The sequence below is a fragment of the Carcharhinus amblyrhynchos genome, chromosome 35 (genome assembly GCF_965287045.1).
Source record: "Carcharhinus amblyrhynchos chromosome 35, sCarAmb.v2.hapA, whole genome shotgun sequence".
Lineage (NCBI taxonomy): Eukaryota > Metazoa > Chordata > Chondrichthyes > Carcharhiniformes > Carcharhinidae > Carcharhinus > Carcharhinus amblyrhynchos.
Window position 1 is genome coordinate 8,152,935 of NC_137358.1, and position 13,859 is coordinate 8,166,793.

A 13,859-nucleotide genomic window follows, 5' to 3' on the forward strand; every position below is an offset into this window, starting at 1 on the left:
ATGGATTCTATTAAGTAACAATATCAAGAAATTCCTCCCATTAAGTCAGCAAAAATGTCTTGAAAACAAAAAAAAACTGTTCTTACTCCTGATTGTGTCTTCAGTTCTATTTATTTCAATGGGTCTGAGTATTGAGAGGGAGTTCTAAACTGCTGGATGTATTACCAGTGGTTTTGCATTCCTGCCCAAGTCAAATTTTACTCCTGTGGAAATCAACAAATGGAATTTGCAGCTGTATTCTAATTTTTTGTTTCTATATATGCGTTTCTGATACTAAAAGTAATTCTTTCAGTATTACTGTAATAATAATACTATGATACTGTGATTAAAACTGTGATTAAACTTGCTAACCTGATAACAGTTAATTTGTTGTTGTGCTGTTTATGTTACAGGTGGCCTTGATGAAGACGAAGCTGTAACATACAACATGTACAATATGGTGAATGCTCAAGCAGAGTTTCATAAAGAAGTCATGCTTTGTGCCTTCAGCAACATTCTGACGTGAAAGGCATTCTTGAAATCAAAAGTAATACCTTTTTTAACCTAACCTCTTGTCAGACCAAAGTCTTCTGCAGTATATGTTTCTATTTCTCTGGCCAGTTGAGAAAACAAGATAGTTTCCTTGTGACTTAGGCAGCATTCATTCTGAGCTTGTCCTTCTGAGGGTAAAACTTATTCCAGCTAAAATGGTAAAGCTGTGATTTAATCATTGAATCCCTACAGTGCCGGAGAAGATCATTCAGCTCATCAAGTCTGCACTGACCACAATCCCATCCAGGCCCTATCCCCATAACCCTACTTCTTTATCTTATTAACTCCTGACACCAAGGGACAATTTAATATGGTCAATCAACCTAACCTGCACATCTTTGGAGTTTGGGAGGAAACCGGAGCACCTGGAGGAAACCTACCTAGACACAGGGAGAATGTGCAAACTGTACACAGACAGTGACCCAAGCTGGGAATTGAACCTGGGTCCCTGGCACTGTGAGGCAGCAGTGCTAACCACTGTGCCACCGTGCCACACAACAGTTTGATTCAGGAGCACCATGGGTCAAATTGAAGAGAGAACGCTTGATCTTGTCAACGCACAGAAATTTTTTCCAATCTTTTTATGACTGCATACTGCACTGATTTTCTTCTCTTTAGGTCATTGGAGCGTAAGAAGAGGGTATAACTCCAACATTGGTTTCCAGTACAACTCAAGAAGTGAAACAAAATGGTGCTGACACAGGATCCTCAGTTTTATTCCGCTCTCTGGAGTGAAGACTCAACATCCACCAGGCTCCTCTGCTAGCAGAGTGGCTGAATGGGGAATCATAGGCGAAAACTTACATCCAGGATGCTAGGATGTGAAGCTGACGCATGTCAACGATGGACAGAAACAGAAAGAGCAAAATCTGGAATGCCAAGCTCAAATTTCAAGTATTTATAACTTTTTGGTCATTAGCATTTTCTATAAATAATAAATTCCTTTATTGATTTTCCTCAGAAGGAATCCAGAGTGAGAAACATGCAGTCAGTTGGGTTAATGTATTACAGCGTACATTGATTAAGAAAAACAAGTCTTTACCTCCAGTTTGCTGTGTGGAAATTGCTGCTACGAGCAGATGTCTCATAATGCACATCTGAGGTAACATGTTACAGAGTGCACTTGGTGTATATAGCATATGGTTTCAGTAACACTTTACGATAGTACCTGCCATGCCTTACATAAGTAATGTTACTTGCAATACCTATCTGATTTTTAAACACAGTAAGAAGTCTCACATCACCAGGTTAAAGTCCAACAGGTTTATTTGGTATCACAGGCTTTCAGAGCGTTGCTACTTCATCAGGTGAGTGTACTCTCACTTGATGAAGGAACAGTGCTCCGATAGCTCAAGATACCAGATAAACCTGTTGGACTTTATCCTGGTGTTATGAGACTTCTTACTGTGCCCACCCCAGCCAGCATCTCCACATCATAATATTTAGACACTGTGACACTGGTGTAATGTCTGGCTTATGTGGAACGTGGATACAAGAATCAGACATGAGGTTAGTTCACTGAGCCGTATTGCTGCTGATTTTCTAGTCCCTAAAATCAGTGGTTTGAGAATTAGCCATGCTGATTTCTGCATCCGATTTTCCAACCTGTGCGCCTGCGATGCAAGAGTTCATGACTGAAGAGTAGTCACACAAAGCTTGGTACTCTGAGGAATATGACACACAGTTGTGTTAAATAAAATATTTATTTGTCTATCAGCTGTCTCCAAAGTAGACTGGGGTAGAGTTCTACAGTGCCTACTATGTGACTAACACCATAGCTCTTGGCATCTGAGGCATTCCCTTGTGGGCTGAGGATATCTTGAAACTTTTGCAAGTGTTGGATATGGATAGGAGTGCAAAATAGGCAGAATTGCATCTTCTGCCAGTTGAAGCCAATGGAATTGAATATCAGGCAGAGATAACAGGCAACCTATACAGTACGGTCTGTGCTGCCTCCCCGCCCTCCCACTTAGATTTTCTGGCCTTCAGAACCTTTCATTGTTCTGTTTTCAAAGCTACTGTTCACTGCTACTGCTAAGGCAATTGAAAATTAGGTTAGTTAGGATTACTTTAGAAACCGGCTTTGTCTTGTGATGGACTTAACTCTGATGTCCTAATAACTTCATTGAGTTCTCGCCACTTCCGTTCTTTATCATTTATTAATTCTAGTGTTTGGCCATGAAAGGTACATAGAAATAAGGCAGTGCAATGTAGGGAAGAGAAAATAAATCACTTGTTGGTGAAGTTTAAAATTCTGCTTGTTCACAGCGCTGGTCCATATTTTCATGCAAGATCTCCATGCATTATTTTAACTGAACCAGTAAACACATTCAAAATAAATGGGTTAAAAATTTGGTTAAAACACACATGTAGGAACTTTACACAAATCTGTTAACTAGTATGCCACAAATAGTGACCATTGGAATTTAGGCCACACAAATAAGACATACCTTGTCAAAGAGAAATAAAAGGAATTTATAATTTATGTTCAGGACACAATTCCAGTATCAAGTTCTTAGCACTAATATTTCACTTTTTTTTGAGCCCATTAGTGACTGGATTTCTCATGGCATAGCCCACCTAACTCAGGGCATACAGTTAGTTGCCGTTAGTGATGCTGTGTGTTTGGTGTGAGATCTGTAACTTACCCAGTCATGTACATTGCAGACAAGCGTGCATGTTATGGAATGGTGAAGTCTCACAAATAAGACTTACATTAACACTGTAATGAAGTTACTGTGAAATTTGGCATGGGATCTGTAGCTTACCCAGTCATGTACTTTGCCAGCAAGCATGTATGTCACAGATTGGTGAAGCCCAAATAAGGTTTGTTTGATATTCATGCCAGATTTAATATAGTGCAGATTTTTCCTTCTCTTTAGGTTCCTCCAGTGCTGTACAGCATTTTCCTACTGAGAGGTCATGCATGTCAGCTGCTCCTGCCCTCCTGGCAGTGCATCAGCTCAAGCTAGCCACAAGCAAATGTACTAGAGAAAACCCATGTTTTTTTCTCTCATCTTCCCATTATTTCCCTGGCTCCCCGGAGCGAATTATCAGAACTCTGCTGAGTGTTGTTTTCCCTTCAGCAACACAACCGAGGTTAGAATTTTGACCTGTGCGACATTGTGAGCAAGGTACCTTAAGACATGGTTATGTTGATATGCTGGCTTAAGCAGAGATCCATACCCTTTGAGCACTGCAGTTTCTTTTCAACCTGCATGTCACCAATCCCTTTTCCACGGTGACACGGTGGTTAGCGCTGCTGCCTCACAGCACCAGGGACCCGGGTTTGATTCCCAGCTTGGGTCACTGTCTGTGCGGAGTCTGCAGGTTCTCCACGTGTCTGCGTGGGTTTCCTCCGGTACTCTGGTTTCCTCCCATAGTTCGAATGACATGCTGGTTAGGTGCATTGGCCATGCTAAATTCTCCCTCAGTGTACCCAAACAGGCACTGGAGTGTGGCAACTGTGGGCAGCAGGTGGCACAGCGGCTCACAGTGCCAGGGACCTGGGTTCGATTCCCGGCTTGGGTCACTGTCTGTGTGGAGTTTGCACATTATTCCTATGTCTGCGTGGGTTTCCTCTGGGTGCTCCGGTTTCCTTCCACAGTGCTGGTTGGGTGCATTGACCCTGACAGGTGCTGGGATGTGGTGACTAGGGGAATTTCACAGCAAGTTCATTGCAGTGTTAATGTAAGCCTACTTGTGACTAATAAATAACCTTAACCTGCGAGGGCTTGTGGGAAGGAGATCCACATTTTTTTGCTAAAACTTTGATGGTTCCTGTCTGAATCCCAGGAACAGTTGAATTTTGTCAGAGCTGCAGAAATAGTTTTCTTTAAGATGCTGGTGTGCTACCAGCATATCTGAGAGCACAGTGACAATATTAGAAAGCCTTCAGAGCAGAAAGACAGTACTTCACTGCCATAGTAATTAATATTATACTCACCTCCATTATAGAGTAATGACTAGTTTAAAAATTAATCCTCCCATTTACCGAGAGCTGTCTCTTCCAACTTTGTTAGCAATCTTTTTCCCACCAATAACTTTTGTACTGTCAGCTAAAATACATGGGGAAATGGGAAAATGGAGGACTTCCTAACGTTGGTGCACATCAGAACCATTGTAGTTCAGGTATAGTAAGAAGTCTCACAATACCAGGTTAAAGTCCAATAGGTTTACTTGGTATCACGAGCTTTCGGAGCGCTGCTGCTTCACCTGATGAAGGAGCGGCGCTCTGAAAGCTTGTGATACCAAATAAACTAGTTAGACTTTAACCTGGTGTTGTGAGACTTCTTACTGTGCCCACCCCTGTCCGACACCGGCATCTCTATGTCATAGTTCAGTTATGTGGAAGATTTCTGTGTGTTAATTGCCATTTTGCACTCTACTTTGTAAAAGAAGCAAAGCTAAATACAGCCTGGGATCTGATGTTTCCCCTCGTCGATTTGTGAGCTGAGTGTTATAGGAGCAAAAATTCCCTGTGCACACCCACCATTTAATCGTCTGCCGGTTACCTTCAATACACCTGCTTTGATGCAGGGGGATTTTTGAAATCCATGCAATTGAGAGAAATGCATCAATGTGTTTCCTTCCATTTGTGTGATTAAAAATTCTGGACACCAAGGATAACTCGTCATCTCTGGCATTCAAAGTTAGTGGCTACAGAAGCTTATGCAGAGCGTTAAAAGAATGTCTTTTAGCCAAAGTGCCACTCCCGCCCTAGCCAGACTCTCAGGCATTCATGAGCCCACCAAACATCTGTTGCTGAACCCGAGCTTGGGAAAATTGGCTGGGGTCCAGTGCAAGGTTGAATTCCTGCTTCACTGGAGATGTGGCTCACTTCCATGGAAGTAGAAAGTCTAGCCTACAATTTCAAGATCTTTATGCTCGTTTTTAGCCCGGCAGGAAAGCGCTGCATGGTCATGAGTAATCTGACCATAACACCTGGCTAATGCTCTATCCTGTAGGATTAAATCTCTACTCTGAAACCCAACTATCCAATTATGCCCAAATTATCTGCTGTGGGGTGGGACGGTGGCACAGTGGTTAGCACTGCTTCCTCACAGCTCCAGGGACCCTGGGTTTGATTCCCAGCTTGGGTCACTGACTGTGTGGAGCTTGCACATTCTCCCCATGTCTGCGTGAGTTCCTTCCGGGCGTTCCAGTTTCCTCTCATGCTCCAAAGTACAGGCTAGGTGGATTGGAAATGTTAAATTACCCCTTAATGTCAGGGGGACTAGCATGGGGTTATGGGGATAGGGCTTGGATGGGATTGTTGTCAGTGCAGACTCGATGGGCCAAATGGCCTCCTTCTGTACTGTATGAGGACTTTCTTCCCCCTTCCTTAACAAATGTAGAGTTGCAAAGAATTGTAATGAACTTTAATGCCCTTTTATTTATTTCTGGTGGTCTAAGAGGATGTATATATTTTGTTCAAAAATTCAGTGTTGATTGCACTTACTGTTTAATATTTTGTTCAGTGGAGCTGCTGAGACCAACAATGTGAAATGATATAGGAACTACATTTTTTTTGTTGTCTTTTAGTTAAAAAGTAGATGTGGCTAAGGTGTGGAGATGTGGCTGTTTATTTTGTCCAACTCCATTGTTGTGAGCGCTAGTGCAGTACCAAGCTGCAGAACAGAAACAAATAAAATAATAATGTTAAAATTAATCATAATTCTTTGTAACTCTAATTTTTGAAGAAATAGGAGTGATGAGGCTACCTCCTTAAAGGGATGCATACAAGGGTCAAATGCAAAATATATCAGCTAGAAGAATTTAGCTGTAATTTAAAAATAAATATATAACTGCATTATTTATTTGTTAGTATATTTGCATGTGTGCAAGTTAATTTTGATTATTTTAGTGTGTTGGAAAGTAACATGCCAAATAATTTAAATTATTTATTTGTAAATAGATTGGAGATTGTATTTTTCATGTTTGTTGCTGATGGATATTAAAGCTTAAAACATTTGAGTGGAATTTAGTGTTTTGATTCATCTGTGACAATGCCTTAATGTGTTCATTTTTTTTTATCCCAGCTTGAAGGCGCAATATGGGTAGCACAGTGGTTAGCACTGCTGCTTCACAGCGCCAGGAACCTTGGTTCGATTCCTGGCATTGGGTCACTGTCTGTCTGGAGTCTGCACATTCTTCCCGTGTCTCTGTGGGTTTCCTCTGGGTGCTTCAGTGTCTCCCACAGTCCAAAGATACGCTGGTTAGGTGTATTGGCCAAGCTAAATTCTCCCTCAGTGTACCCGAACAGTTACCGGAGTGTGGCGACTAGCTGATTTTCACAGTAACTTCATTGCGCTGTTAATGTAAGCCTACTTGTGACACTGATAAATAAATTTTAAAACTTTAAACAGTACCTTACCCAACCACCTACACCTTGCCCTACACGACTTTGGACACGAAGGGGCAATTTAGCATGGCCAATCAGCCTAACCTGCACATCTTTGGACAATGGGTTTTCTTCCCTCACATCCTAATGATGTTGAGTTTCTTGAGTGTTATTAGTTTTGTAACTAACAAAGGAGAGTGTTCAACGGAAATCAAACAAAAAGACAATTTATTTAATTCCACCATGACTTTTCCCCAGGACAGTCAACAGGAGAGTCTGAATGATTAATCTTCAATTCTGAGAGACACCTGTTCTAACATGCCTGATAGAGATGTGAAATAGGACAAGTTAACGGAAAGAACCAACTGAAGGTAAACTTCAACTGTGGGAGTCGTGGCTTGGGTGCCGACTTGTAGAAGGCAAGTTTCGGGTCTGGCCTGCCTCATTTGTACTTGCGTTCACAATTGTAGAATGTAACAAGTTTTCTGGAGCATTTGTACTCTGGAGAATGGGAACTGGCGTAGGTAAGACTGTGGGGGGCATTTTCCTGCCCTGCCCATCACAGGAATCGTAGCAAGTGGGGGGAGGGTGTGGACCATGCAAAGGTCCATTGACCTTGGGAAAGATTTTCTGGTTTTCAGATGAGTGAGGCCAGAAAATCCCACCCCTCAGGTTGGGAACCTAGAGAGCAGAACCTGCAATGACCAGAGACAGAGAAATGCGTTCTGAAACTCCCTGGGAGCAGGGAGCAATGCTTTGAGTGACCTGCATGAGACAAGGGTCCAGGCACAATTGTGTTATGAGGTGGAGGCTTGGAGCCAAGGTTCAAAATAAAAGAACAACTTGCATTTATATAGCACTTTCCATGACCTTTCAGGATAGCCCAATCAAATTAAAAGCATGAATTGCTGGGAAAGCTCAGCAGGCCTGGTAGCAAATGCGGAGAGAGAGAAAAATGGGCCGGAATCTTACCACTGTTCACACCAGTCGGATTTTCCCATCCCGCTGCAGTGAACGGAGATTTGGCTGGCCATCAAATTCTCCAACCTCGCTGCAGTGGGAGATTGGCATGCAATGGAATGCATCTTGAAGTGTTGTCACTGTTGTAATGTGGGAAGCGCAGCAGTTAATTTGCACACAGCAAGATCCCACAGAGATCAACATGGTAATCAGATAATTTGTTTTTAAAATTAAGTTTATTTATCAGTCACAGGTAGACTTACAGTGACATTGCAATGAAGTTACTGTGAAAGTCCTCTAGTCGCCACACCCTGGTGTCTGTTCAGGGACACCGAGGGAGAATTTAGCATGGCCAATCCACTTAACCAACACATCTTTGGACAGTGGGAGGAAACCCGAGCACCCAGAGGAAACCCACGCAGACACGGGGAGAACGTGCAGACTCCACACAGACAGTGACCCAAGGCCGGTAATCGAACCTGGGTTCCTGGCACTGTGAGGCATGTGGCCACCATGCAACCCCGGGGTTTATATCCCCTCAGGCAAATATTCGGCATCTGCTGGGAAGACAGAGTGCTAAGTACGGCTGTACACCAGCGTGCACAGGTTCCCCAGTATATATTCCCTCTTGAGTCAGTCTGTTGGCTGGGCTGGGTGTGCTGATTGAATGGCAGCCACATTCCCAATGGGAGCTTGCTGCAGGCACAAGACCAATAGGTAGCCCACATCTATGATATGATGATGTCTGTAGTGAGTTCTCAAGTTGACTGGGATCAAGTAGTTGCAAGGGAAGTCCTTGCTACTGACCAGAGTCCTGAAAACAATGGGGCAAGATCTCGTGAGCCTGTTTCCCACAGGCCCCAATCCCAATCTGGCCATAAGTCTCACATGGGGGCCAAAACAGAGTTTGCGCCAGTGAGATCTCAGTTTGAGATATACCTCCCTCCCCACTGGTGATGTGACCAGGTTCGCCCGTAGAAAGGGTGTGAACCTGATTTGCATGATTTTAATACATTTTAATATTAAACTGCTTTGATATCATAGCATCCTGTTACGTTGAATCCTCTGCCCCTGCCCCCCCACCCCTCCCCCCCTGGTGGTGCAATGTCACGTTGGCACCAATCACTACAGGTTCTCGAAAACAAAAAACAGTCATAGTGACCATGCCAGAGGCGCAGAAATGCCTGGAGGCTCTGGGGGTAGATGGTCAAGGCTGGGGGATAACCTTCTTTCAATGGGCGCAGTTCCCCTTATGTGTGTGGGGGGATCAGAGGGGAGACCCCCATTGACAGCAACAGGGAGGGCAATGGCCGTGAAGGAGGAAAATGCCTCCTGATACTTCCGTGGTTGGGGAGGGTCACCCCAGTGCTTTTGAGGGTGACCCACCATGTCCGTGGGGTGTTTGGGGTAACTTATTTTAAATGCAGATTGGAAAGCGATTAAGGATAGAGCCCCAATCTCTGTGGAGCCAGCCTTGCCCAGTGAAACAATAGCGTTTTCCACTGTTTAGGTCTTCGGATCTTACAACTCATTTTGTCTCTCTCACGATGATGAGACAGATCAAAACTTGTTATTTGGTGAATGTTTGCAAGGTATAGGAGCAGGAGTAAAGCATTCAGCCCATTGAGCCTGCTCTGCCATTCAGTATGAATGCCCACATCAATGTCTTTATTCCTATGCTATCCAAAGTTAAGTAAAGTTAATTTATTAGTGTCACAAGTAAGGCTTACATTAACACCGCAATGAAGTTACTGTGAAATTCCCCCAGTTGCCACACATCTTTCAGACCCTGGGAGGAAACCAGAGCAGCTGGAGGAAACCCGTGCAGACTGGGGGAGAATGTGCAAACTCCACATGGACCGTGACCCAAGCCAGGAATCGAACCCAGGTCCCTGACGCTGTGAGGCAACTGGGCTAACCGTTGTGCTACCCCTATATTACTTGATTAGCATTTAGAAATCTATCAATCTCTGCTTTAAACATACTCAATGACTGATCTTCCACAGCCGTCTGGGATAAAGAATTCCAAAGATTCACAGCCCTCTGTGTAAAGAAATCTTTCCTCATCTCGGTCTGAAGAAGCTTCCCTCTTATTTTGAAATTGTGCCTCCTAAGACTCCCCACACCAGGGGAGACCTGTTGCAATTGTGATTCCTTTTGCAGTTGGACATCCCAATGATATTCGCTACTCAGCAAGCAGAAGAAGAGCAGAAATTTGATACTAAAGGGTGTCCAGTATCCATTCAACCTTTTCAAGGTGAGAGTTTAATGCCTTCATGAAAAGGCAGGATTGTTGGGGGTGGTGGGTGGGGGATATGGGCAATGGTTTTTGGAGACCAGGAGAGAGAAGCCATTCCATTTTGAGCACTACATCATAGAAATTAGAAGTAGGAGTAGGCCATTCAGCCCTTCATACCTGCTCTGCTATTCATTTTGATCATGGTTGATCATCAAGTTCAATATCCTGATCCTGCCTTTTTCTCATCTTCTTTCATCCCGTTAGCCCCAAGAGCTATATCTAATTTCTTCTTGAAATTGCACAATGTTTTGGCCTCAGCTACTTTCTGTGACAATGAATTCCACACATTCACCACCCTCTGGATAAAGACATTTCTCCTCACCTCAGTACTAAAAAGTTTACCCCTTATCCTCAAATTTTGACCCCTAGTTTTGGACTCCCCCACCATCAGGAACATTCTTTCTGAATATACCCTGTCTAATCCTGTTAGAATTTTACAAGTTTTTATAAGATTCCCGCTCACTCTTCTGAACTCCAATGAATATAATCCTAACTGACTTAGTCTGTCCTCATATGACAGACCTGCCATCTCAGGAATCCTTCACTGTACTATATAGCAAGAACATCCTTTCTTAGATAAGGATACCAAAACTGCACACAATATACTCCAGGTCTGGCCTCACCACCAGCCTATATAATTTAGTTTGTTTATTAGTGTTACAAATAGGCTTATGTTAACACTGCAATGAAGTGAAAATCCCCTAGTCGCTACATTCTGGTGCTTGTTCGGGTACTCTGCAGGAGAATTTAGCATGGCCAATGCACTTAACCAGCATGTCTTTTAGACTGTGGAAGGAAACTGGAGCACTCGGAGGAAACCTTCGCAGACATGGGGAGAAAGTCCACACAGACAGTGACCCAAGCCAAGAATCGAACCTGGGTGTCTGGCGCTGTGAGGCAACAACGCTAACCACTGTGCCATTACAGTAAAATATCCCTATCCCTGTACTCAAATCCTCTCGCTATGAAGGCCAACACACCACTTGCCATCTTTACAGCCTGCTGTATCTGCATGCTTACTTTCAGTGGCTGATACACGAGGACACCAAGGTCTCGCTGAGGTGAGTTTCCAACCTCACATTAATGAGTGAATGTTTGAAAGCACGCAACGCTTGCTGTATGTAAACCCGATGGAAGTGGAGATGACGGAGCGTGGCAGGGTGGTGAGAATAGCGGGGCAGGGGCAAGAAAACTCATGTAAACATTCTTGCAGTCTAACCCTTTTACGTTCTGCTTCGACACATCCATCTCCAGTGCAAAGCAAGTCGATTGGAGATGACAGCCTTCCGATTCTACCCAAAGAAAGCCCTGATTATTTGTGAAATATTGTCTCCTTTTGTCGATATGAATGCTCAGCAGTGTTTATGAATGTGAATTTCCGTTACATTGTGTAGGGGTACAAGTGCAGGGCGCATTTTAAAGGGAGTTGACACTTAACTGATAACCAGTGACCTCTTATATAAAGAGAAACATTTGCTCTCGCATGGAGATCAGGAAGCTGATGAGTTGTGATGTGACTTTGAGGACAATGCCACAGTTCCCAAATGCAGTAACGTATACTCTTCACTCCATTTCTGGTTTCCTCACCCGCTTTACCAAAAGTGATTGGCTCCGAGATCAGTTCAGGAGGAAGAGTCACGCGGGACTCGAAACGTTAACTCTGTTTCTCTCTCCACAGATGCTGCCGGACCTGTTGAGTTTTTCCAGCACTTTCTGTTCTTATTTCAGATCTCCAGGATCTGTGTTGATTTGCTTTTGTTTTTGACATTTTGTTTATTTACTATTTATTAAAGTCACAAGTAGGTTTATGTTAACACTGCAATGAAGTTACTGTGAAAGTGCCCTAGTCACCACGCTTTTGTTGGGATACATTGAGGGAGAATTTGACATGGCCAAAACACTTAACCAGCACGTCTTTTGGACTTTGGGAGCAATAGTTGGGGAGGTTTGCAGATGTGATGGGTTGAAAAGCGATTTTCTGCGCTGTAGCCCTCGACAGAATCTGTAGAATTACTACAGTACAGAAAGGCCATTTGGCCCATTGAGTCTGCACTAACCACAATCCCACCCAGGCCCCATTCCATATTTATCCTACTAATCCTCGTGACACTAGGGTTAATTTAGCATGGCCAATCAACCTAAACCCGCACATCTTTGGATTGTGGGAGGAAACCAGAGCACCTGGAAGAAGCCCACGTAGAAACAGGGAGAACGTGCAGACTTCACACAGTGACCTGAGGATGGAGTTGAACCCGGATCCCTGGCAGCAGTGCTAACCACTGTGCCACTGTGCTGCTCTATAATCCAGTTAGTGAAGCCTAGATGTTCCAATGGGCGATCTTTTCAGCAATAGTGGACACCACCTGGACACTAATTCTATGGACACATCTCCAAATTGACATTGACAGATGTTCCCCAAATATTGAGAGAGCAGCAATGCTAACCACTGTGCTATCATGCTGCCCTCCCAACATTTGGAGTATCGTAACATGATTTTACGCCAGCAGGTTTCTGACTTTTTGGCTCCTGCCACATTCACCAAGCACACCTGCCACCAAACCCCCTGCCACGGGGTGGTTTGAGTGAATTCCATCCACTATTTGTTTTTCTCTTTGTAGGCCTTCGGCAAGGCTCACAGAATATGTTTGTTGGATATCTGTGGACAAGTAATTATCTCTTACTTGAAAGGTTATACTTAAAAAGAAATGCAAACAAAAACCTTTTTCTTGTGTTAAACCTGAAGAGATCACACCAAAAAGGCAAATGCATGTTTAATATTTTCAGCCCGTCGCCACTTACTTGAGGTGGCACGGCACAGTGGTTAGCACTGCTGCCTCACAGACAGGGACCCGGGTTCAATTCCTGGTTTGGGTCACTCTCTGTGTGGAGTTTGCATATTCTTCCCGTGTTTGCGAGAGTTTACTCTGGGTGCTCCCACAGTCCGAAAGATGTGCTGGTTAGGTGCATTGGCCGTGCTAAGTTCTTAGTGTACCCCGAACAGGCGCCGGAGTGTGGCGGCTAGGGGATTTTCACAGTAACTTCATTGCATTGTTAATGTAAGCCTACTTGTGACACTAAGAAATAAACTTAAAACTAATCAATAAACTTACTCGTTTGCCGTGAGAGCTACAATGGTGTGAACAGATATACTCAAAATATAATGGGGCAAATTTTACTCTTCCATCTGCCATGGGAATTGGAGTGAACGAGGGGCGGACCATGGAAAGATTGATTGGCATCAGGTAGGATTTTCCGGTTTTGGGGCGAATGTCGCCAGAAAACCCCGCCCAATATGTACAGCATGCTTTGTTGTGCCTACTTAGAAACTAGAAGCAAGAGTAAGCCATTTGGCCCTTCAAGCCTGCTGTGCCATTCATTTTGATCATGGCTGATCAACAAATTCAATATCCTCATCCCACCTTCCCCATATATCCCTTGATCCCTCTAGCCCCAAGAGCTGTATCTAATTTTTTCTTGAAACCATGCAATGTTTTGGCCTCAAGTTTCTATAGCAGTGAATCCCACACATTCACCACTCTCTGGGTGAAGAAATTTCTCCTCACCTCAGTCCTAAAAGGTTTACCCCTTATCCTCAAATTGTGACCCCTAATTCTGGACTCCCCCACCATCGGGAACATTCTTTCTGAATCTATTCTGTCAGAATTTTATAAGATTCTATGAGATCCTCTCTCACTCTTCTAAACTCCAGGGAATATAATCCTAACC

At 43.7% G+C, this 13,859-nt stretch overlaps 2 protein-coding genes across 2 annotated transcripts in view; both read left to right on the forward strand.

Annotated features, from left to right (window-relative positions):
* LOC145361746 (F-box only protein 47-like) overlaps nt 1-505 on the forward strand; it is a 35,207-nt gene extending 34,702 nt beyond the window's left edge. Inside the window, exon 10 of the mRNA XM_080217680.1 lies at nt 393-505. Coding sequence (XP_080073806.1) covers nt 393-505 — 113 coding nt within the window. The remainder of the gene's footprint in view (nt 1-392) is intronic.
* A 10,618-nt stretch (nt 506-11,123) lies between these two features.
* LOC145361564 (paired box protein Pax-6-like) overlaps nt 11,124-13,859 on the forward strand; it is a 68,597-nt gene continuing 65,861 nt past the window's right edge. The window contains exon 1 of the mRNA XM_080217395.1: nt 11,124-11,194. The gene's annotated coding sequence lies outside the window, so the exon portion shown is untranslated. The remainder of the gene's footprint in view (nt 11,195-13,859) is intronic.